Raw genomic sequence first — 26,830 nt, forward strand, 5'->3', positions numbered from 1 at the left:
CACACACACACAGACACACACACACAAAAGAAATGTGTATTGAATGTTAGTATCCAAACAGTTATGTTGACCATTGACTTCCATTCAAAACAAAACAAAAACAGAAGAAAGAGTCAAAGAGGTTTGGAACGACGTGAGGGTGGGTAAATGACAGAATGCAATTTTTTTTGGCAAACTATATTTCTTCAAGGATTACACATTGCACTAGAGGTTCATTCTCCTAATACAGTAGTCGTACTGCCAAAAAGAGGACTAGCTCAAGTATTGCTTACGTTCCGCTCACATAAAGCTGTTTTTGAATGGAAAAATATAAACTATTTACCAAAATTACAAACACATTTTTGTTAAAGTGCACAAAACATTTACACACTTCTGACTTTTTAAACCCTCTGTCTTGCTCCAAAGATTTTCAATCAAAACAAATTACTGTAAACATGATTTTGGTTGTCTAACTCCAAGCATAACATAGAGGAAAAAGACACAGGTGCTTTTAATAGAGAAAAACATTCACAACCAAAACATTGCTGTAAAGGGGTCATGAACTGAGAAAACAAAATTCCCTTAATCCTTTGACATAACAGGTCATAAAAAAACATACTGTAAGTTTCAGAACTTTCAGAAAACGTTCTTGTTAGTCTAAAAACAGCTTATATTGAAGTCGATCTGTCAAAAGAACTTTATGACGTAACAGTGTGGTTAAACATCGCCTCCGCTGGCGGTGACGTCACAACATCACAGCCTGTTTAGCCCCGCCCACCAATTCATGCATGTGTTTAGTAAATAAGGGTACTTTCACACCTGTAGATCAATTGCTTTGTTCTGAAAAAAGGATTAAAATGATTACGGTGATGCTTCTTATTCTCGGTGCAGACGAAATTTGTTAATACAAGTCATGTCCTCTTATTGAGGACATGAACTGTAAACTGTCCTCTTATTGGTCAAAGTTCCACGGTTTATTTTACGGGATTCCGCTCATACCCGTCATACATCAAGATGGAACAACAACAGTTTTGCAGGCTTATTGCTGGTTTTTTTGTAGCGGTCATTATATTAATTTATCATTTTAAGCAGGAGTCCAGGATTCATCGGGAAAACATTTTTAGAATGCACCTACAACGAGGAAGAGCAATAAAACGGCATTATAAAATGAAAAGGCACGCTTTTATTTTGAATGGCAAAGACGTGCTCACCCACAGACATTTGCAGTTTTATTTTAAGAGGTATTAGCAAACCAACAAAGCTACTGCTTTTCATGGAACTTACGTAATTACCCATTATACATTGTGATATAGCCTACTACAAGAGTTTGTTTTCAAATGAGCCAAGACCACCTTGTTCAGGCGATCTCGGACCGATTGTTTTGGCATGGATCCGAGCGTGATTGCCATGTTCACATATGCCCAAACGAACCGAGTTAAGGGGGGAAGCACACCAGGTTCCGAAACAACGGGCCAGGTGTGAGAACACCCTAAGAGAGAGGCAAATGCATGTCTACGATGAAATCAAACAAAGATGGCTCTGAAGACAACAAGACGCTGTACAGTTCCAAGTCATGGAAAAACATTCTTCCATCTGATCCCAACATTAGGAAAGAGCGGATGAACTTTATTTTTAAGGAAGTTCCATACCACATCAGTAAGAACTCTGTCCTTTGTTCACTTCATTTTAATGCCGATTCGTTTACAAACAAGGCACAATTTGCTTCAGGATTTTTTAGAAAGATTAAAACTAAAAGATGATGCTGCGCCGACTATATTGGATCCGACAGTAAAGTCGCAACACACGAGTGTGAGCAACTCTTTTCATTATCAGTTATTAAAGATCATTTGATATGTATTAGTATGATGAGTACTTATGTGTTTTTGACCTAAATCACAGCCGCATCCATCTACGAAGAATGTAGGCTGTCAAACATACACAAGTGTTAGCCAATCATAACAGTGGGCGTTTACTGCAGAGTCTACAATCCGTCACGCCTATTCAAATAGAGTGTTCCGATGAGTAGGGTCAAAATAGGACAGAATTATAGATGTTTTTTATGTAACAATCTTGATAACATTATAAGCGGACCTCAGAGAACAGTACAAAATAATAAAAAGGCAGTTCATGACCCCTTTAAAAATCTGTTTCCTCTTGTGATGGACTCTAAAATAACCTGATCTTTTCCTCTCTATATAAAATCCTGTTACAAAACCGCAATAAACAAATTTCACCATTCATTACAGTGAACGTAGCATCAGATTATCTGTGTAAAACCTACAGTGAACTAATCTTAGCAAGCTCTTCTCTTTCATTAGACCTCAGAGCGTAAAAATAGCATTTGTGAGCTAGTTTATGACTCTGTCATTTACCAAAGCCTCATCAGACCAAAGCACAAGACCTCTCTAAATATTTGTAGTACTGCAATTTAGGGATTTTTTCAGTGAATTTAAGAACAGCTGACACGAATAAGCTCTTCACACTTAGTCTTCACATCCTGCAGAGCCAATTCAGCTATCCAACTTATGCTCACACTTACAGGTAATTGATGGGTTTAAACATAAACTCGGGTCAGATTTATCCACTCCTTTCACACATAATCAAACTTGCATAAGACAAGTTATAAAGAGAGCACGCAGCCACCCACAGGCTCTGCTGTGGGTTATTTTGTGCTGGGACCACATGAAGGGAACACCCAAGTGACACTCAGTGTAACCAGCAGTCTGTGATGCCGCTGTGCCAGCGAGACACATGTGTCTCATTTTACGCCACATCCGCTTAAACGGACTAAGTGCTGCCCAGATGGTAACTAAGAACCAGCTCTGATCTGGGAACTTCCTCCTTGACAAGGGGTGTGAGCCAGAGTAAGACAACAACCTCCCTGGATGTCTCACCACAAGCCTCCGAGTGAGGTCCAGAAGGGATCTGCTACCACGGCTTTCTGAAACTAGGCATAAAAGTCTAGAATATCATCAAAGTGGGTGACATGTCAACATGTAAGACAACCCGTGCCCGGGCACATTATGAATAATAACATTTTCCTTCCAAATATTAAAGAGAGTGCTTCAAGCTATCATCAACGTCAACTTGCACTTTCATCTTTCAGAACTAAATCCACCTCTGAACTGAGCCACCACCGATCTGTGATTTGCAATCCAAACACATTCTCTAAATGCATTAACTAAAAACCAAGCACTCACTTCCATGGGTTCATCCACTTCAGCCCCTCCTTGTACGGATTCTGGGATCAGTCTGAGGACAAAGGCTTCGGCCTCTTCAGGAAGGTTGTCCTGAGTGATGTTTAAAGGCAGTACGGCATTCATCTGGCCCTCAGCAAACCTCAGGGTACCTGATACAGGGTTAAGGTCGGCAGAGACTGGAGTCCTATCTGTGGAGTTTCTTGTTATGTTCCACCTGACTGAAACAGCTCCATGAGTTCCTCCGTTCCTCACAATGATGATGCCTTCGTATCTGAATCAGAGACGCACAGATTAGAGACACTACAGATACTGTAAATAAAAAAAAAAAAAGAAATAATCTTTTAATCAGATTTGCACCACTAATCAGATTCTTATTCAGTCTATTCTAAAACCAGACTAGGATGACCAATTACCAGCACAAGTAATGTATTTGTCTTCACCTAAAGGGGTAATCGAATGCAAAATTTACTTTTACATGTTGTTTGAACCCTACAATGATAAAAATCCCCATACAATGAAAAAATTCCCATAAATCATAACCACTTTCTTAGATCAAGCCATTCTGAGATTCTTGGCAGAGTGACATAGTTCTGCACAGGCCCCTCCTACGACTGTAGACTGACATGGCTGTTTTAGCGTAGACCCACCCTGAGCGAGCTGGAAACAGTGCGCCATTGTTTCGACGCTGGAGCAGGAGTAGACAAAAATGTCTCCTAAGCGATTGAGGTATTCTTTTGTTGGATGTAATAATGAACATAGCAGTCAGCATTTACTCCTGACATTTGAGCTGCTTAAGACGCAGAGTATTACTTTTGTTTTTAAAAGGGAATGCGCCCACAATCTACCTAACTGCGTCTATATTCGTGCAAATCATTTGTGATGTAGCTTCACCTACAGAACAAGTGAGTATACTTTTTTTTAAGAATCGTTGGAAATCGCCTTTCCAAATAATGTGCTAGTTAGCAAGCTCTACGACTAAAGTGAACAGTTTAAAAGAAAGCCTCGTCACTCCACGGAAGAGAGGGGTGGGGTGAGCAGAGCTCATTAGCATTTAAAGGGACATGCAACGAAATGGGTCGCTGTGAACAGAGCTGTTTTTGACAAGGTATAAAGGGTGTTGTTTTACAGATGTTGGTTTTTAAAGACAGGGCAGGACATATCGAGCAGCCCCGCCCCCTTTTTTAAATAACCAATCCACCTTAATTTTGCCATAAGAGTGGTCGCGGCCAATTGTGAATTTTATGGGTCGCTTTCCGGTCTCATCTACTTCCAGCTATTTTTAGCTGTATAAAACAGCTTGTTTTGCTGTGTGATATTGCAGATTGGTGTGTTGTACCATATTATTTTAATGTATTATCATAATTATGAACACACTGGTTGTAGTCCAAACTGAACTACCCTATAGTGGATAATGAACCGGGAGTCTCGCCCATAGGCTAACTTCCGTGTTGAAGAATAAGGTGGAGAGCGTTTTGTTTATATCACAGATTGGGCCAGAGCTAACTCTGTGGACAAGTGACCGATTTCAGCTGCAGCTTCAGTGTTTATTTATAGTGTGTAGTGATTCTAGACAGCATTTGATTGGATAGAAAGTTTGATGAGAAGCTGAAGTGCAGGGTGATGTCATCAAAATCGTTGATCCATATTGGCGGAAGTTAGGGACTTATGCTTATATCTTCTACCTACTGCAAAGTTTATTTCCAACCTGCTTTAACACACTCGCCTGTGTTTTTCCAAGCGATCCAGAGAACTTTCATTAGCTGGTTCATGTGTGTTTGATTAGGGTTGGAGCAAATCTCTGTAGGACAACAGCTGTCTAGAAACAGGGTTGAAGGTTGAAGAAACAGTACTCTACTCACATCGGGGTCAGGTCTTCATTGATGATGTGGTAGTGTATGGGGGAAGGACTGATTGATAGAACTCCATAAGGCTTATCGTTGGGCTCAATGGTCACCTGCGCCACACTTGGAGACATCAGCACTGCGTCACCCAATAAGGTCTCTTCCAAAAGAACCACCTGGAAAGATTCTGCAATCTCCGGAATGTTGTCATCTTTGATGCTGAAGCGGAGTTCTGTTTCATGGACTCCTGGAGGAAAAACAACCATCCTCTCTGATTGTAGATCCACAAAGTCTGCCAGCGGAGTAGCGCTGGCCGCCCCATTGCCTGTAATGACTGCATAGGCCACAGACACCGTTCTGTCATCAGAACCGATCAGAAGACCGTCCTCAGTTCTACCACGTGTAACACTGAGAGAAATGACACCAATGTTCTCCGGGACAACCAGTGTGGGTTTGGAGAAGCGGATTGGTGCGTCATTCCGGGAAACTTTGATTTGCACACTGCTTCTGTTAGGATTGAGTAAAGCTCCGCCAGCTGCTTCTGTCAACCGCACTGTGAAGATCTCATCATCTTCTGGTAGCTAGTGGACATGTGAGATCAAAAACACCACATGTTATGACAAACTAAAGCAGAACATCTCTGTTCATTTAGTAAAAATTAGTGTCTAACTTATTGTCTATTTGACAACAGTTTTTTTTTTCTTCCTCACAAAATGATGCTCAATTTTTTCTCCAAACGAATTCTCTGACTTTTAAATCATCTTTGTCAGTCTAATTTTATGGCATACACAAAAGTTGAGAAATATATTTAATATTGTGAAAATACACAATCCTGTTCCTTTCATTTTTCAGTTCTTCCTCCAACAGTCTGGAAAAGTAACATAATCAGCATTCTGTCATATTTCTCATAATCAAATCAATTGTAAATAGATGAAATCAAGTCTCAGACTGCATGTTTTTCTCATTAAATTTTCTTTTTTTCTCAGAAACAAGCCGCTTTATGGGAAAATGGATTTCACATTAACTTTAAGCTGTCATTATTCCTGTGATGTTGATTCAAAACAAAAAAAACAGTACCTTGTCGTCTTGTATCATGATGCTGAAAACTACTACAGCACGACCAGGAGGAATAGTGATGTTCCCCATGTCTGGACTGAGATCCTCACTTGCAGGGTTTGGACCTCCAAAAATCTGTGAATTAATAAATAAATAGAGACGGATAAAGAATATGCAATATAATATTTATATAAACAGATTTTTAAACTGTCTGGCAGCGCTCACCTCAAAGTTGACGGTGACAGTGCCATAGGTTCCTTTCTCTCGAAGGAGAGTGAGAGGCACATACTGGCTTCTACCTCTTGGCTCCTCCACAGTAATGAGGGAGGTCTAAACAGAGGGGAAAAAAACATCATTCACTGGTTTATATATGAACTGAGAGAATTAAAAAATAGGGACAAGAGAAACTGCTTTAATAGATTATGACAACAGGTCCTGTAACAGGAGTATCCAATACTGCTGCTGGAGTCCTGCAGAGTTTAGCGACAAGCCTAAATAAAGACACCTGAACCAACCAAACTCAGATTTCATGATTATTATAAATTTCTAGACATGGCATCCTCTCTGAGTAGGTACTTCTTTGATGTTATTCCAAACCCGTAATACACAAACGAACACAAAAAGAACACAAATTAAGATATTTTTGATGAAATCTGAGAGCCTTCTGGCTCTCCATAGACAGCAAGAGTCCTTCCAAGTTCAAGACCCAGAAACACACCAAAAACATCGACAACCACTGATTTCACATGGACTATTTTGTTGATGTTCTGGGCCTTGAATGTGGAACGACTCTTGCTGTCTATGCAGAGTCAGAAAGCTCTTGGATTTCATTGAAAATATCTTAATTTGTGTTCCAAAGATGAACGAAGATCTTATGCGTTTGGAACGACATGAGGGTGAGCATTTAATGACAGAATGTTCATTTTTGGGTGAACTATCCCTTTAACTTTGTAAGTGTAAAGGTTTATTCTGTATGGTACAAATGTGTAGCATGAATGTAATCTGGACATCCTATATTGTAATGAGACTTAAAGCTTCGGTTGCATTGTTTTACCAACAATCAGAACTCTTCTCCCGTGACCTTACTGGAAAGTGACCACTGAATGCACACTTCTGTATCTTGCTACACGTATTATGTCATTATGTCATCCTTTAAGTTCAACCGAAAGGATAGTTAAACCAAAAATATAAATTCTGTCATTAATTACTCACCTTTTACTTACTTTAAACCAGTAAGTCCTTTGTTGATCCTCAGGAACATAAATTAAGATATTTATTAGGGCTGCCCTTGACTAAAGATTTTTCTGGTTGACTAGTAGTTGTTCATTTTAAGCATTAGCCAACTATTAGGTTTATTAATAAACCATATAAATCACAATAATAAGCCTTTAATTGCCTACATAGTCTAATAAGTGCTAAATCACATAAAAAAAGCTTGCCACAGCGCAAGCAGAAGTAATAAGTATGAATGTGTCAGGGAAAACAGCAGGGATACTGTATTAACATTTTAATAATTTATTGATAAACTAGTGCTTACTTTGTTTTGGTCTTAAGAAATGAAGTCGGCGACACTGACTCGTCATCTTCTCAGTAGACATGCACCCGTATGCATATTTGATACGGATTACATAATCTGAGAATATTTGTTTTCTATTTTAATTAGTTTATTTAAAAGTAGACATTTCACTCTCTATACATATTTTTCATGTCTGTAAGTCAAATACACAAGTTTCATGCACCAGTTCACAGAGACCGAGACGGGAGAAAGCACATCCTGTTTGCTTTAATTATTTTACAAAAGCACAACGTTTCGTTGTTATTGTATGACCAAAAATGATGGAGTATTTTAAGACCATGTGATTTGAACCAGCACCTTCATCTGTCATGCAGTGAGCGTGTTACTACTCAGCTTCCACACTCTGCGCAGACACTTAAACAGGACACATTTTTGTAGGTTAGCATTACATCGAGCAGCCATGTAAGTTTTCAATCTTTCAAAATGAAAAGCCATATTTGAGGTTGATGAATGATAAGCAACCGTTTGGATGTCCTGCCTGATGTACATTACCACATAGACCAGTCGTTAAAGATCTGTCTGTCATGGACTGGGTGACTTCACCACTTCTTGCGGATTTTTTTTTTTCTGTGACTAAGCAACTAATAAAATTTTGGTCGACCAGGCCTCTTCTCGTCAAATAAGGGCTAGTCGACTATTAGCGGGCAGCCCTAATATTTATGATGAAATCCGAGAGCTTTCTGACCCTGCATAGACACCAATGCAACTGACACATTTAAGGCCTAGAAAAGTATTAAGAACACTGTTAACATAGTCCATGTGACACCAGTGGTTCAACCATAATGTTATGAAGCTACAAGAATAATTTCTGTGCAAAGAAAACAAAAATAATGACTTTATTCAACAATTTCTCCTCTTTTGTATTTATAAGACGCATGCTTGTATTGCTGCTGAGGGTTAAAAAGTTCTGGGATTTTATCAAAAATATCCTAATTTGTGTTTTAAAAAGGTGAACGAAGGTCTTATGGGTTTGGAACGACATGAGGGTGAGTAATTAATGATAGAATTTTTTTCTTTTTTGGGTGAACTATCCCTTTAAATAAAAAAGAGGACAATTATGTCAATGTGATAGTATGAGCAGTTGGTTTCCATAACAACACTGAAATATACATTATTAACCAGCTAATCCATTCAGTAAATTGCTTGCCTTTTTTCTTCAAATTCTTAGCAGCTCAGTAGTTTCCCTGGACTCCCATCTCAGCAACCTTTCCTCTCAGGCATCTGACCCACAACACTCCCCTCACTCTCACTTTCCCATCCGCTGACCCCCCTTCCCACTCCCTCCAGTTTAATTACCCCCCCACAAAATAAGTGAAAACAGTTCAGGCTTACAGTCACCCCTGCCCAGCACACTCTGAACAGCTTCTTCCCGCTGTTCATTGAGGAAATAATGGAGAAAGAAACTTACCGAGTTGAAGGAAATTATTCCGAAGGCATTGTCATTAGACAGGATGGTGATGGTGGCAGTATTTGGAGTTCCCACCGTCACACCATTCGATGAGCTCTGAAAAAGTAAAGCATTGCTTATGAATATAATTTGGTCTATAATTTGTCTATTGCTGTGATGATCACAACTAATTCTATAAACATCCATGCAGAAATCCAACCTGCAACCATAAATGCACTAATCTAAATTTCAGATTAAACATATTGTAATGTCTGTGATACAGAGTACAAAAAGAGATAAACAGCACATGACCACGTAAGAACGTAAACCCGTACGGACCCTCTTTTCAGCACCCCATTCAAATGAGCTTTAACAGAGCTTTCTTTCAGCGGCAGAGCTCTTGTTGCAGTGCGAAAACAGACATGGAATACACACGTTCAGACAATTCCCTGCGCTAGCTGTGACTGAGGTCCAGCTCAGCACCACAGCGCACAAACAAACACTCTGATGAGAAAGAAATACAGAATAAAACAACATGTTTTACTTCCCCATTATGTTTTTTTTTGGTCTATCAATAATTAGCATATGTTTCATGTAAATTACACTTAAGGACTGTCTAGAGTTCCTTTTGGTGTGTTCAGCTTGGGGTTCCATTTCATGCCAGTGGTCTTTTGTCACCCTTAAGTTGCCCCATTCTGCCAGCCTGAGGTTCATTTGTTAAACAGCGGACAAGCAGACAGTGAAGCCGTGACCTGTTGTCATTAATCACTCACTGTCAACAGACTGCGACAGCACAGTAAAGAGAGGCCCTCAAATGAGACACTGCTATAGACAACACATTAAGGTGATGAGTGTCATACCTCCTTAAGTGTCACACCTCCATTTGTAGGTTGATTTCTCCTTAAATTTCTAAGAAGTGGGTCTATTTTTACACACAAATCGTCACCTTGGAATTATAAGCTTCTATCTGACATTTTTGTCAAAACAGAGTTATTTACATATTCTTATTCTGTGACAACTTATTTACATTATGTGATGCATTTTGTAAGTTGTATACATTTTGGGCCTTTTTTTAGAAAACAAAAAGGGTTCTTTGAAGCTCAATATCTCAAAACTGCTCAGAATGCAAATAGAAGGCAACGAAATGTGTGTAAAATGTGTATGAAAGTTTCAAGAACAAATTATGATTTATCAATAACTTTCATACTAAAATTGATTACAAATAAATCAAGTGAAACCACAAATATCTAAAAACACATACTCTTGGACACTAAATAAACAGGTTAAGATGAAATTTCATACACACATATTTCATGGGGTTTGTTTTATGCAAATTACTTGCTTTGGACACACTGTCTCTCATTTAGAATACTCTAAATTAAAAGAGAAGTTCACTTCCAGAACAAAACTGTACAGATAATTTACTCATCCCCTTGACATCCAAGTTGTTCATGTCTTTCTTTCTTCAGTCGTAAGTTATGTTTTTTGAGGAAAACATTTCAGGATTTTTCTCCATATAGTGGACTTCTATGGTGCCCCAAGTTTGAACTTCCAAAATGCAGTTTAAATGCGGCTTCAAACTTTTAAAATACTTTTTTTAATCTCAAACGCACGTCATGTCTTGCTCTCCCTGAACTCTGTGTATTCTGGCTCAAGACAGGGTATGTCAAAAAACTTTCAAAACCATCCTACATCGCTGCAGAAGTTCTGACCCAGTCTTTGCAAAGTGAACATGCAAAGAAGATCAAACACCCTTAACAAAAAACAGCGATATAGGACAGGAGGGAGAACATGAGATGGGAATTTTTCAACATACCCTAACTGTCATGAACCGGAAAAAAACAGAGTTCAGGCAGAGCAAGACAAGACAAGTGTTTGACATTCAAAGTATATAAATTGTATTATTTTTATGAAAATAACCGATCGTTTCGCTAGATCAGACCCTTCTTCCTCGGCTGGGATTGTTTACAACCGCATTTGGGATCGTTTGAAGCCGCATTTTGGAACTTCAGATTTGGGGCACCATATCAGTCCACTATATGGAGACAAATCCATTTTTTTCTCAAAAAACATAATTTCTTTACGACTGAAGAAAGAAAGATACGGACATCTTGGATGACAAGGCGGTAAGTACATTATCTGTAATTTTTGGTTCTGAAAGTGAACTTCTCCTTTAAAACTAGAATGCGGTTAAAGGATTAGAAAACATTTTTTCCTGATAATTTACTTTCCCCTTATGTCATCCAAGATGTTTTCCATGTGTTTTTTCTTTAGTTGAAATGGAATTAAAGTTTTTAAGAAAAACATTCCAAGATTTGTTTTCCATATAGTAGTAGACTTCAATGGGCATCAGTGGGTTGAAGGTCCAAATTGCAGTTTCAATGCAGCTTCAAAGAGCTCTACATGATCCCAGCTGAGGAGTAAGTGTCTTATCTAGCAAAACAATCTGCCATTTTCTAAAAAAAATATTACAATTTATATGCTTTTTAACCTCAAGGGCTCATCTTGCACTAGCTCTGCGATGCACGTCTACAACTTCATGTATTGCATAATCACTTTGGAAAAGTCACACGCTTAGTTCTTCAATTCAAAAAGGTAGGGTAGGGCGAAAGACTCCATCTCATTTTCTCCTCCAACTTCAAAATCGTCCAACATCATCATTTTACCTTTTTTGTAAAGGGCTCTTTATACATTCGCTTTGTAAACACTGGGTCGGTATTTCTGCCTACTTCACGCGTGACCTTTCTAACGTAACTACATAATGCGTGAAGTCGAGCTAGTTCAAGATGAGCATTTGTGGGTTTTTTATTTAGAAAATGACATCGTTTCCCTAGATAAAACCCCAATTCCTCGGCTAGGATCATGTAAAGCTCTTTGAAGCTGATCCCCATTGAAGTCCTCTATATGAAGTAAAATCCTGGAATGTTTTCCTCAACCCAGTGTCTGTTTCATTGAAAAGTCCAAGTCAACTTCTGCCTAAACTAATAGCATATAATTTGAGGGAAACATTTTGGAAACCGGTGTTATTTTCGCAGTTCTGTTTGGTGTTGCTTGTGCATAAATTAAGCTCCTAGGAGATTCTTCTCCTTTGCGTGTTATAGGAAGCTTATTTCCAGGCCTGTGCATTTCTTATAGTGATTAGCTTTGCATAATGGCTCTTTAATCTTAAGGCAGTGCCAGTTGTGGCTGTCACAGTTGGTTATTTCGCTTGAAGGTGACTTCTAACGTAGGGTCGCTAGTGCAGGGACGTTACCTAACCCTTACACAGAGTTAGTGGAATCTATCAAAGAAAACACAAGGGCTTATGGGCCATTGAGCTGTGGCTGAAGAGTTGACAAGCTTTCAGTGCTGTTCCACTCATGCAAGAATTTCAGCCACTCTGTGATTTGCACTACTAAGACATTACTTTGAGGAAGCACAGAGGTATAAGAAGAGACTTGCTCACTCCCTCTGTGTCTGTCAGACCCATACAAAGACACATCTGAAACTCATTAATTAGAGGTGATGAAAAAACAGCAAAAATGTGTGCATTAAAAGTTAACAGTTAGTAATACTATAAAACGTAGTAATCTGTCACTTAGCCAGTGCTTGCACTTGAAGCACCTTCAAGACACAGCTAAAAAAGTCAGTGTAACAGCAATTCAGAGTTTCTAAACATTAATTTATTTACGTTGTGTTTTTTTTAGCATTCAGTTTTGGCTGGGTGGATAATAACACTCACTGATGCTTCAGAAGGAAAACAATGCATTAAGAGCCAGGGGTCAAAACTTTTTGAATTTGAAAATCAGGGTAAATATAACTTTTGTCTTCTGGAGAACATCTAAGTACAGTGGTATGCCAAAGTTTGGGCACCCCTGTAAATTTTCATCATTTTCCTTTATAAATCATTGGTTGTCTGGATAAGAAATTTCAGTTAAATATATCATATAGGAGACAAACACAGTGATATTTGAGAAGTGAAATAAAGTTTATATGATTTATGGAAAGTGTGCAAGAATTATTTAAACAAAATTAGGCATGTGCATAAATTTAGGCACCACAAAAGAAAAATTTTCTGTATCCTCCTTTTGCAGAAATAGCCTCTAAACGCTTTCTATAGCTTCCAATTAGAGTCTGGATTCTGGCAGAAGGTATTTTGGACCATTCTTCTTTACAAAACATCTCCAGTTCAGTCAGGTTTGATGGTTTCTGAGCATGGACAGCCCGCTTTAAATCACACCACAAATTTTCAATAATATTCAGGTCTGGGGACTGAGATGGCCATTCCAGAACGTTGTACTTGTTCCTCTGCATGAATGCCTTAGTAGATTTTGAGCAGTGTTTAGGGTCGTTTAAGATCCAGCCCCGGCGCAACTTCAGCTTTGTCACTGATTCCTGGACATTGTTCTCCAGAATCTGCTGATATTGAGTGAAATCCATGCGACCCTCAACTTTAACAAGATTCCCAGTCCCTGCACTGGCCACACAGCCCCACAGCATGATGGAACCGCCACCAAATTTTACTGTAGGTAGCGAATGTTTTTCTTGGAATGCTGTGTTGTTTTTCCGCCATGCATAACACCCCTTGTTTTGCCCAAATAACTCTATTTTAGTTTCATCAGTCCACAGCACCTTATTTCAAAATGAAGCTGGCTTGTCCAAATGTGCTTTAGCATACCTCAAGCGACACCGTTTGTGGCGTGTGCAGAGAAAAAAGGCTTTTTCCGCATTACTCGTCCATACAGCATCTCCTGATCTCCTGCGCTGAATAGCTGAACGATGCACAGTGACACCATCTGCAGCAAGATGATGTTGTAGGTCTTTGGAGCTGGTCTGTGGGTTGACTGTGACTGTTCTCACCATCCTGCGCCTCTGCTTATCTGAGATTCTTCTTGGTCTGCCACTTTCGGGCCTTAACTAGAACTGTGCCTCTGGTCTTCCAATTCCTCACAATGTTCCTCACAGTTGAAACTGAGAGCTTAAATCTCTGAGACAGCTTTCTGTATCCTTCCCCTAAACCATGATGTTCAACAATCATTGTTTTCAGGTCATCTGAGAGTTGTTTTGAGGCTCCCATGTTGCCACTCTTTAGAGAAGATGCAAAGAGGAGAAACACTTACAATTGGCCTCCTTTAAATACTTTCTCATGATTGGATTCACCTGTGTATGGAGGTCAAGGGTCACTGAGGTTACCAAATCAATTTTGAGTTCTAATAATTAGTGCTAAAGGTATTGAAATCAATAAAATGACGAGGGTGCCTAAATTTATGCACATGCCTAATTTTGTTTAAATAATTCTTGCACACTTTCCATAAATCATATAAACTTTATTTCACTTCTCAAATATCACTGTGTTTGTCTCCTATATGATATATTTAACTGAAATTTCTTATCCAACCAATGATTTATAAAGGAAAATGATGAAAATTTACAGGGGTGCCCAAATCTTTGGCATACCACTGTATCTTCTGTAGTTTCTGAAGGGCAGTACTAAATAAAAAAAAATGATATTTAGACAAATTAAGAAAAATTAAACATACACATCTTCATTCTGTTCAGAAGTTTTCACCCCCAGCTCATAATGCATTGTGATTCCTTCTGGAGCATCAGTGACCATTTGAACCTTCTGTAATAGTTGCATATGAGTCCCTCAGTTGTCCTCAGTGTGAAAAAATGAATCTCAAAATCATACAGTCATTGTTGGAAAGGTTTCAAACACAGAGAAATGCTGAAAAACCAAAAAATTTGTGGGACTTGAAGGACTTTTAACAACCATTACTAAACAAAAAAAAAAAAATACACAGCTGTGGGTCATTCAGGTAACAACACAGTATTAAGAATCAAGTGTGCGTAAACTTTTGAACCAGGTCATTTTTATAAATGTAACTATTATTTGTGGACTATGTGTAAACGTCTCTTATGTGAAATATTTTATTCAGGACAGTACTAAATGAAACATAACATGCATTTTGTATGATCCCTCTTATTTTGGTTAAATAATTAACATTTTCCCAATTCTGCAAGGTGTACGTAAACTTTCGACTTCAACTGTAAGCATGTTTTTTTATTTATTTATTTATTTATGGGCTACACCAATTTCCTGATTCAAGCATTACCTGCAGGCGGAGGTTGAACACAAAGGTCTCGTCAGCCTCAGGTATGTCATCATCCCTCACAGCTATGAAGATTGTTTTACTGCTTTCAGAGGACAGGAGAAAAGCAGCTGCAGTTGTGGCCTCAAAATCACCAGTGTCTTCTCCCTGAAGCTAGATAGACACAGGACAAATTGAAAAGAACAGCATGAGAACAGTTGCCAGTTTTTTATATTTTAGGTTTTGGAACAAATCATAGATGGTTTTTGAGATATATTTTGAAACAAGTTGAACAAAACACTCGGCTTGGAAGAAAACGATTTTATATAAAACATCACAAAGTGTAAGACGGGAAATCCCTGACCTCTCTTAAACTCGACCAGCACCATCTGGTTGACAACTGCCACCTCTAGCAGATGCTTTGATGCCACCCACTGTAAGGCGCTACAAAGCAGGCTCTTAGATCCTTCTTTCTGCTGTGAATTCATGGATGCCATTCAATGAACTGGCAACGCTTGCCCACGTTCCATGCGTGCTAAACAGGCTCTGCCTGTTTTGACAGTAGACATATTTGTGTTCTATGCTAATTATGGCCATATGTGCTGTGCTATGATTTTCACCAGACAGATGTTTGGGTGTTGTGACCCAACCAGCTGTTAAAGCATTAACACATCAGGCAGTACAGAAGCACTGTTAGTTCAAAGGACTCTGTAAGGCCTACATCAAATGTGTTTCACTCTGCTTCCTATGACCATTTCTTCTTCTTTATTCTCTTGTAGGTGGGTTATTTTCAGGGAACAGTGCCAACAGGAGCACTGGTGAAATTATTTAACAGATATAACCCTGTGCAACACAAACAAAATGTTTAAAAGAACTTAATTTTTCACTAAGTCAGCCAGCGTTTCACAAAAAAAAAAAAAAATCTTTTTAAAAGATTATTATTTAAACTAAATTTTATTTGCATTCTCTGAGAAAATATAGAATGTCCCCTGCATGTTCAGTATGTACATACTTTATTTATGTATTTATTGTGCAATTTATTACAAGACATGCACACTATGACTATTTACTGGTAGTTCTTTTCTGTTAGTAATATGCATTGCTAAGAACTTCATTTGGACAACTTTAAAAGCGATTTTCTCAATATTTAGATTTTTTTTGCACCCTCAGATTCCAGATTTTCAAATGTGACCCTGGACCACAAAACCAGTCATAAGTTGCACGAGTATATTTGTAGCAATAGCCAACAATACATTGTGTGGGTCAAAATTATCGATTTTACTTTATTATTTAGATATTTAGTAAAGATTATGTTCCATGAAGATATTTTGTTCATTTCCTATCGTAAATATATCAAAATGTAATTTTTGATTAGTAATATGCATTGCTAAGAACTTTGGACAACTTTAAAGGCGATTTTCTCAATTTAGATTTTTTTGCACCCTCAGATTCCAGATTTTCAAATAGTTGTATCTCAGGCAGAGGTTGCGTTAGACTTCCGCCATAATCTATTACAATGTTCATAATTTAATCATAATAACACATTTAATTGCTTTTCTTTTGTTCACATTTTTTTTTTTAATCATGAACCTACAGGACGATACAGGCTTATGCATTGACTTTGAAAAGAACAGATGAACAGAGACTGTGTATCACTTTTCACTAAAAACAACAAAACATGCTAGGGCTAAGTAAAAAAAAAAATATAAAAAATAAACCCAACCTCTGATCTCAGTCAAATATTGCCCTATATTTAAAAAAAAATTGACCCGTATGACTGGTTTTGTGGTCCAGGGTCACATATAAGCATACAGTTTAAAAGTATAAAGCTCAATTTTGGTTGTTAAAAAAAAAAAAAAAAAAAAAAAAAAAAAACTAATGAAAATGTGTCAAAAATACAGAAAAAAACTGTAATATTGTGAAATGTTATTACCATATAAAATAATGTTTTTTGTTTTAATACACTTTAAATATAATTTATTCCTGTGATGCAAAGCTGAATTTTCATCAGCCATTACTACAGTGTCACATGATCCTTCAGAAATCACTGTAATATGCAGATTTATTATTAGAATAATCTATGTTGGCAACAGGTGTGCTGCTTAATATTTTTTTAGTTAAAAGAACAGCATTTATTCAAAATATAAATCTTTTCTTTACAATACTTTTTATAAATTTAACACATCCTTGCTAAATCAAAATATTATTTATTCCAAGAAAAAGAAAGAAAGAATAAAACAATTCTGACCACAAACTTGTGAACTGTACTAAACTTTTTATTCATCAAAGAATCTTGGAAAAAATGATCACAGGTTCCAAAAAATATTAAGCAGCACAACTATTTCCAGCATTGATAATAAATCATCATATTAGCAGTGTTGCCAAGAATTGGGCTACTTTTACACTGTTGCCGCAGGTAGTTTTTGATGTCCGCAGGTTGAAGCGACCCCAATAACGTCATATTTAGCCTCTGAAATGCGAATGGGTGGGAAACACTGACAAAAAAAACTTTTTTATCCCCTGGAATACATTTTTTTACAGGGACCCTCCCTCGAAATGCAATTGGGCTAGTTTTGGGCTATTTTTGGGCTATTTTTGAGCAGCAATTGGGAGAGTTTTCTTGTGAAAACCTTGTTGAGAAAACCTATTAGAATAATTTCTGAAGGATCATTTGACAGTGAAGAACGGAGTAATGATGCTGAAAATTCAGCTTTGATCACAGGAATAAATTAGATTTTAATGTATATTATAATAGAAAAACATTTTACATCATCATAATAATAATAATAATAATTCACAATGTTACTTTTTTTCTATATTTTTGATCAAATAAATGCAGCCTTGATGAGCATAAGAAATCTTACTGATCCCAAACTTCTGAATGGCAGTGTATACAGTATAATAAATCAAACAAAACTAGCAGATACAGACACTAGTAGTGACAAGGATTAACCATTCTTGCGGATTGTTTTTCTAAACTTACCAGAACCAGAGCAGTGACATTAACTGGATCTCCAACTCGTTCCACCACAAGACGCACGATGGCCCTGCTGCTCTCGTTCACAACGAACTGAGTCTGGCCTTGGAACCTCAGCTCTGCCGACTCAGACCTGACACTTGGGGTGAGCAGCATCAGAACCAGGCCAGCTAGAGCGAGAACAGCTGGCATTCCTGAAGAAACAAACACCATATATGTTTAGTTTAGTGACCATTCATCTAGAAAAGAACATTCATAAGCTCTATATAAGTGGAAAATTACATGTATATTCATGTTTATGGTACCCACACAAAGATTTCACACATTCAAGGCAAGCATACACTGTAATAAAGGCTAAAACACATACTTCAAAGGGTGTAATTGAGCATTGTACAAATATACAACATTATACAATATTATAGGGTTTTAGCAGCATTTGCTAACATAGTCTTGGTACAGACTTTTGGTACAGACAACCTTGATGTTGTTATTTTTGAAAATCCTCCTTTTGTGTTTCACAGACAAAAATAAATAGGTCTGAAGATAAATAATATTAATGGTGACGTATCCTTTTAAGACTTTGCAAATCAATATAATATCGCTGTTTAACTGACCCTTTTCCTTTAAAGGAGGAGTCCACTTCCAGAACAACAATTTACAAATAATTTACTCACCCCCTTGTCATTCAAGATGTTCATGTCTCTCTGCCTTCAGTTGTAAAGAAATTATAGTTTTTGAGGAAAACATTTCATTTGAACTTCCAAAATGTAGTTTAAATGCAGCTTCAAAAGGCTCTAAGGGTGTTTTCACACCTGCCTCATTTAGTTCGGTTGAATCGTGCTACAGTTCGTTTTCCCTCTTGGTGCGGTTCGTTTGGGCAGGTGTGAATGTAGCAATCACACGCGAGTGCGCACCAAAAGCGGACCAAAGAACGTGTTCCACACGTTTTTAGGCGCGATATGTGAACGGCCCCTAATACTGCTTAAAATGAACCTGTGTCTGTCTGCGCCATTCAAAATCAAAGCGCACCTTTTCATTTTAGAATGACGTCTTATTGCTCTGTTTGTAGTAGGTGTGTTTTAAAAATGTTTTCCTGGCGAATCCTGGACTCCTGCTCAAAATTATAAATTAATATAACGATACCTAAAAAAACAAACAAAAAATGCAACAATAAGCCCACAAAGCTGTTGTTGTTCCATCTTGACAGATGACAGCTGAGCGAAATCCCTGAAAAATACGTGTAACTTTGACCAATGAGAGGACCATTTACTCTATCATGACTTGTAGTAACACATTTGGTCCCTTTAGAAAAATTTGCTGTGTGAAAGCGAACCGCACCATGAATAAAAAGCAACATTGTAATAATTTTAACCCCTGTTTCGGAACAAAGCAATCGATCTACAGGTGTGAAAGCACCCTAAATGATCCCAGCCGAGGAAGAAGGGTCTTATCTAACGAAACAATCTGTCATTTTTTTAGAAAAATAAAAATCTGTATACTTTTTAAGCACAAAAGCTCGTGTAGCACAGGCTCTGGGATGCGCGTTCTTGAATGATTCGTTCATTTTGAATGGATCTTTAATGTGACTCGGGAAGAACGAGTCGTCTCGGGGGAGTGATTCGTTCAGTCGCGCATGTGCAACATCCTATTAGGTTCTGTACTGGAATTAGTTCACCTGTTTCGAGTCTTCGGGTTTTTCAAGTCCTTTGTTCATCTTATGGGGCTGTCATGTGATGAACGAACCACTCAAACCCGAAAACTTGTCAGATAAGAAGTGAGGTGAGCTAATCATAGACTAAAGACCCAGGTAAACAATGAATTAATATTTTCTGTTTCTTATAGCATTATAGTTTTGTCTTTTTTGTAGTGTGATCAACGTTTGTGTAAGCAGTAGATGTGTTAGGGAAGTAACACGTAACATTTCAATTATATTTTGCTAAAATGAACAAAATGACTTGAAAAAAGATTCGTCATTTTGCTGAACGAGAAGGTCTGAGTCGGTAAAATCATCCGAACTTCCCATCACTACTACGAATCGTGTGTAAGTCCATCGTCTGTGTACTCTGGCTCAAAAAGGCAGAGAATGGCGAAAAACTCTATCTTATTTTCTCCTACAACTTCAGAATCGTCCGACATCGTTGTAGCTTTTTGTTTGTAAACAGCGTTTGACTTACTTGCACTTCCTTAGTCTTTGCGCGCTCGCTTTGTAAATACTGGGTCTGTAGTTCTGCGTGACCTTTCAACGTGATTCAATAGTACGTAGTGTCGTGAACTCAAATCCCAGAGCCTGTGCTACACAAGCTTTTGTGCTTAAAAAGTATACAAATTTTTATTTTTCAAAAAAATTACAGATCGTTTTGCTAGATAAGACCCTTCCTCCTTGGCTGGGATCATTTAGAGCCCTTTGAAGCTGCATTTAAACTACATTTTGGAAGTTCAAAATCGGGGGCACAATTGAAGTCCATTATATGAAGAAAAATCCTGAAATGTTTTCCTTAAAAACCATAATTTCTTTACGACTGAAGACAGAAAGACATGAACATCTTGGATGACAAGGGGGTGAGTAAATTATTTGTGAATTGTTGTTCTGGAAGTGGACTTCTCCTTTAAGGTTGCTGACCTTGAAGGTCAGATGCAAGTTATTGTCACTTACAATTGCAGACAATTAAGGCATTTACTGTGGTCAACTCTTTTGAAGAGAAAGAGACTATTGAGTTTTACAACCTCAGACGATGTCAGTCCCCTTTTTTTTCCTTTAAGACAGTTGTCATGGCTAACAAAACAGAAAACATGAATGTGTTCAAAACGACGTCTGGGCATCTATTTAGTCATCTGCTTCTTTGAAGCATACACACTTTTTAATATCTGTGCTAAATTACATGGTAAATATACACAAGCTCTGAATGAAGTCATCTTGTTTTTCCTTTTTTCTCTTTCTCTCTCTCTTCTTAGAAGGGACGATTACCAAGGAAAGTTGGACATTGGTTAAATTCAGCTTTTCATATGTTCCACTTCTGCTACATCATGTGGTTATTTCTTAGCCACAAGGTTACTGGGAGCAGACGACTTTCATCAATCAAGGTGCCATTTCAGATTACTGAGGGCTTCGTTTCTATTGAGTTAGTGAGAGTAAAAGTTTGAGAGGCAGAAATGTGACTATAGGTATTTTGGTACGATTTCATCCCACCCTGGTGTATGTGTGCAAGTGTACGCATCTAAATCATCGGCAAGCGTTTGTGAGTGTGTGTGTGTTGTGTCTTGATGACAAGAGGCGAGCAGGCAGGCAGGCAGGGCGGCACGGAGGGGGGGCCGTGAATGCTATCAAAACTGGATTAGCGGCTGCCGGCGGGCTGAGGCCTGGGGTGAGGGTACAAAGCCGGGACAGTAGAGGGGAAAGCCTGGTATTCAACCCCGCTTCTCCCCCAGAGCTGGGAACTTCCTGACTTGTTCAGACTGAATATACAACTGACACACAACGGCACCCGCACCAGCACCTCTCTCATTTATTTTTGTTAGTTTACATTGTTTGATGACAATATGCTACCTAATACCTAATTTCTGCTTTTAATAAACCTTTGTGATTACATTTAAGATAACAAATAAATCACATTTACATTTAAGATAACAAATAAATCAAAACTACAAGCCACAAATGAATGCAAAATAAATGACGTAAATGATACAAAATATACTATATATTCTGTTAATACAATACTTTTATGTTGACAAAGATTTTGCAATAAATTTTGACTTCTCTAACCATGTTAATCATTATTATGGTTATGGGTCAATGACATGTAAGACTGACCAAATAAATAAAAGAGGAAAGAAAGAAAGAAAGAAAGAAAGAAAGTTTATTTCCTTTTTTTAAATTGTTTGAATCATGAATTATTAATTAATAAACATTATAACTTTTGGAGAGTCGTACCACATGGTATTGTTGGTACATGCAAAAACATTAATAAGGTAAAATAAGGTAAAAATAAGGTAAATAATAAGGCAAAATATTAATAAGAAACTGAAGCAATTGTGCTCAAATATTGCGTTTATAGAATAAAATAAAATAAAATAAAATAAGCCAAACTTAAGTTTTCTGTTCAAGAATTTCATCCTTCAAAACTGAATTCAATAATAAATTCATTATGATATCAGGAAAAGTTTTCGCTTTTTGCCACCTAAAAATATCAACTTAATTTACATTCAGAAATTAAAATCATGCTCAACATAGAACAGGTGTACTTTAGTTTTTTAAGAATGTGTATGCATTTTCAATAAATTAATAAATTCAGACAAAAAAAAATGTATCATGTAATTGTCCTCCAAACCTACAGTAAAATTGTTACAAAATGTTAAAAAATGGGTAATACTTTACAATAAGATGTCATTTGTTAACATTAATGTATTAACTAACATGAACACAATGAACAATACATTTATTACAGTATTTATTAATCTTTGTTAACTTTAGTTAATAAAAATACAGGTGTTTACTGTTAGTTTCACAGCATTGATTCACAGCACATTAACTCATTTTAACAAACACAATTTTTGAACTAAAGTAACTAATTTTATGTTACAGTTGCAATCGAAATTATTCAACCCCCCTTGACCTGCAAGACATTTTGATCCAGAGAACAAAATTTTGTGAAAACAATTCACCAAAGGCATCAGTACACTATTGGAGAAAGTTTGTTATTGCACATTTAAATAATTCTGAGTAAGTTGATAAATAATGAAAAAAAGAAAAGGAAAAAAATAAAATAAAATTGGCTCTAAACCTTCAGGTTTAAAATGATTCAACCCCCAAAAGTAAAAACGATGCTTGAAAGTGCTTAGAAGCTTCTGTCACCTCTCTACTGCAATCTTGGCCCATTCCTCACCTGAAAAACCTTTCAGATCACTGATAATCTTTGGTTTTCACATTGCCACTGCTTTAATCAAATTCAGCCAATTATTTTCAACCACAATTAAATCTGGAGACTGAACAGGCCACTCAAGAACATGCTATAACTGATCCCTGAACCAAGGATGAGTAGATTTTGATGTATACTTTAGGATGATTGTCCTGCAGGAAAGTCCATTAATCATCAGCTTCAGTCTTTGCTCCAAAGGCATCACAATGCCAAAATGGCCTGATACTTCAAAGAAGCCATGATATTCTTAATACTGTCATGTTTTCTACTTCCTGCTACAGTAAAACAACCCCATAACAGGACTGGCCCACCTCCATTTTTGACAATGAAGATGGTGTCTTCTGCTTATAAGCTTTACCTTTTTTTGCAACAGACATACCACTGATCCATAGGTCCAAAAAGTTCCAGTTTGGTCAAATCACTTCATGAAACATTCTTTCAAAACTCCACAGGTCTATCCAAATAAATTTTAGCATGTTCAAGTCGGCCTTTTTGTTCTTTTTGGTCAAGAGTGGTATTCGGCAAGATGCCCCAACATGAAGGCTATACTTGTCTAGTGTTCTTTTTATACACTGCTTTGAAATGTTTTTCCTCCTTTCATCAGGTCATACTGCAAGTCTTTGGCTGTACATAGCAGGTTTTTCTCAGTTGCTCTGATCAAACATTTTATGATATTGTGCTTTTTTGTTCAACTCCCTCAAAGGTTTTCCGGTACAACACACTTCAGACTAAGGAATAAGGCTGCCAGCTGCGTCTCTAGGAACTTTTAATGTCTTGGAAATCTTCATGTAGCCTTAGACTTTCTAATAAAATAAGAAAATTTCTTCTCTACAGCTTTTGTGAGAGCTCTGTTGACTTTATCATATTAGCTACTCAACTTCAGCACATCCATGGGCTAACTGTATGTGTATGTGTAATACCCCAAGCTAATTCTGTTTTTTTAATAAAGTATATAAAGGCTTAATTGTGACAATTTTGTTCCCTGCCTTAAAAAAATAAGTGACTTAAAACAGCAATGTTGAATAGGGGTTGAATAATTATGACATGGGTGTGTTGTTAAAAAACCATACAACTCAAAAACATTACATTATATATTGACATTATGACTTTTAATATGCCATTAAACTGTTGTAGATGCAATTTTTATAAAGTCCTGGATCTTCAGAAAAGCTTGTACTTGCTCTGAGTTGTTGAATAATTTTGACTGCAACGGTAACTAATGAAACCTTACTGTAAAGTGTTACCAAAAAAAATGTAGCCAGTTTACTTAAATATAACTACTAAATAAATGAGTAACCTAAGTTAACACACAATTGCATTTAAGTTCTATAATATCAAGCTGTATTTCGTGCAATGATAAATAAATGTACTTGACTGACTGATAAAGCACCTTTGTTTATTTGTTCCTCGGGAGGCTCATGCACAAGCAATTCAAGAAGATGTTCAGGCCATCAGTCAACTCAGAGGTTACCGTGGCCTCTTTGGCCACATCTCCTGACATTGATAAAGACAGACACTGAGAAACACTACTCACCCTTTGCCAGATCACCACAGGACATGCTGGCCTGTAGAACATCAAACGCTTTATCAATGACCAGGAGGCCACCGAGCTGCCAAGACACTGGTGGTTTGGCTCTTAGGCTGACCCCAGGACAGTCTTTTGTGGAGATGTCTCATTTCCAAATACAAAATGAAGATAGTTTTCACAGCGAAGGAGGTCAAGCTTCTCTTTTTTTCCCTCAAACGCAAAGGAGGCCCGCAGCAGAAGCCGCTTACCATGCAGTGCGTATCAGAGATGGCCCAAATGCCCAAAAAATGTCAAAAAGATGGAAGAGGGCATGAATTTTGAGTGAATATTCAGCAGAAAGCTGCTCCCAGTGGGAGATACATATGCCTTCCTGCACTCTGGAAGTGTGCTGTTAAGTCAATATGGCGCCTCAGGTGGTCTCTCTCTCATTCGATATGGTTATCTCTGTTCAGTCAACCAAATCGTTCAGCATACTTTAACTCTATGTTCAAAAACAAAGTGCTTGGGGTGATTTATATCTTCTTAGCGGTTTCCCCCGATAGCATTCTGGAATTACTCATTACAATAAAAATGCATGCCTGCCCATGCCAGGAAACTTGATTACAATGGCCTCTGTAATATATCGTTGATGCTGAGTAAGCTACTTAATTCAGTCAGATTAGTAGATTAGCATGTGGGATATTTGCCCACTCGGTGTAACTCGGAGGATTCATTTATTTATTATACTTGGTTTCCTTAAAGGGATTGTTTGCCTTGAAAATGGACATTCTCTCATCATTTAGACACGGTCATGCTGTTCACAAACTTCCTTTCATCTGTGGAACACACAGAAAAAGTCTCTTCTGCTCACCAAGCCTGCATTTATTTGATACAAAATACAGCAAAAGCACAAATATTGTGAAATATTTTTACTATTTAAAATAACTGCTTTCTATTTGAATATATTTTAAAAGGTAATTTATTCCTGTGACCAAAGCTAAATTTTTAGCATCATTACTCCAGTCTTCACTGTCACATGATCCTTCAGAAATCATTCTAATACTCTGATTTGCTGCTCAGACAAATGCTGTTCTTCTGAACTTTCTATTCACCACAGAAACCTGAAAAAAAACTACTCAGCTGTTTTCAACATAATAATAATAATGAATGTTTTTTGAGCAAATCAGAATATTACAATGATTTCTAAAGGATCATGTGGCTGGAGTGTTGATACTAAAATTCAGCTTTGAAATTACAGGAATAAATTACATTTTATAATATATTTAAATAGAAAACAGTTATTTTAAATAGTAAAAATATTTAACATTTTTACTGTTTTTGCTGTACTTCGGAAATAAATGCAAGCTTGGTAAGCAGAAGAGACCTTTTAAAAGAAATTCTAAACTTTTGACTGGTATAAGTCAGTGGAGTACAATATTGTTATTTTTGGAGTCCGCTGAATTTCACTGTATGACCAAAAGATATTCAATTAAATATATTCTTTTGTGTTCCACTAGGGCTGGGTTTTGACACAAATTTCATAATTCGAGTAGATTCTGATCCACAAACATTTGCATACAAACACTTAAATTACACTCAATGAAGTTTTTATATTAATAAAGTTAGACTTACATAATTATATTTCTACTCCGATGTCTTTTGAAATATAAATTTAAATGGTGTCTGTCGGATGAATTTTTTCAAACATACACTAAACATCGAGGAACAGTCAAAATGATAAAGAATATGTTAAATGGTAGATCATGCTCCTGTGCTCCTATCTAAAGTTAATGCTCCTATCTGAAGTTAATTTTTCGAGCCGACTAACGAGTTTATGGTCACCTTATATGTTTTTTTTCTGAGGTAAATATTATGTTACATGACACAACAAGCTGTTAAATTGGCATCTTTGCGTGTTTGAAACACTAACATGAGACAAGATCTTTCTTTCAACATTCCTTTGGATGTTTATTCATATTTAGTTTGCGCTGAAACTGGTATTAAAGCGGAGGAGATGATCAGTTCACGTGCTCTTTGAGCTACCGCTAAAAGGATATTTATTCTTTGAATACTGTAATAAAAATGGACAGAATTTGAAATTGGAGGCTTTGTTTCATATGAAAAGTAACAAGGCACAAAGCTTATTGCGATTTATCGAATGGTGGGTGCACTACAAAGTTCCACTCATTATGCGAAAACAGGCTAGACTAATCGATTCTTGGGATTCAAAAATCAATATTGTTTCGTAAAGATGAGAAGCCCAGCCCTACGTTTCACAGAAGAAACAAAGTCATTCATGTTTGGCAGCAGTTTTTATTTTGGG

The 26,830-nt window shown here is 37.2% G+C and overlaps 1 protein-coding gene across 1 annotated transcript in view; it reads right to left on the reverse strand.

Moving 5' to 3' along the window:
• The window catches only part of adgrv1 (adhesion G protein-coupled receptor V1), a 175,313-nt gene that overhangs the window by 129,281 nt on the left and 19,202 nt on the right, over positions 1-26,830 (reverse strand). The window contains 7 exon segments of the mRNA XM_051109062.1: positions 3,180-3,450; positions 5,039-5,601; positions 6,098-6,211; positions 6,302-6,406; positions 9,061-9,156; positions 15,135-15,284; positions 18,094-18,281. Coding sequence (XP_050965019.1) covers positions 3,180-3,450; positions 5,039-5,601; positions 6,098-6,211; positions 6,302-6,406; positions 9,061-9,156; positions 15,135-15,284; positions 18,094-18,279 — 1,485 coding nt within the window. The 5' untranslated portion in view covers positions 18,280-18,281.

The sequence above is a fragment of the Labeo rohita genome, chromosome 5 (assembly GCF_022985175.1).
Source record: "Labeo rohita strain BAU-BD-2019 chromosome 5, IGBB_LRoh.1.0, whole genome shotgun sequence".
Taxonomy (NCBI): domain Eukaryota; kingdom Metazoa; phylum Chordata; class Actinopteri; order Cypriniformes; family Cyprinidae; genus Labeo; species Labeo rohita.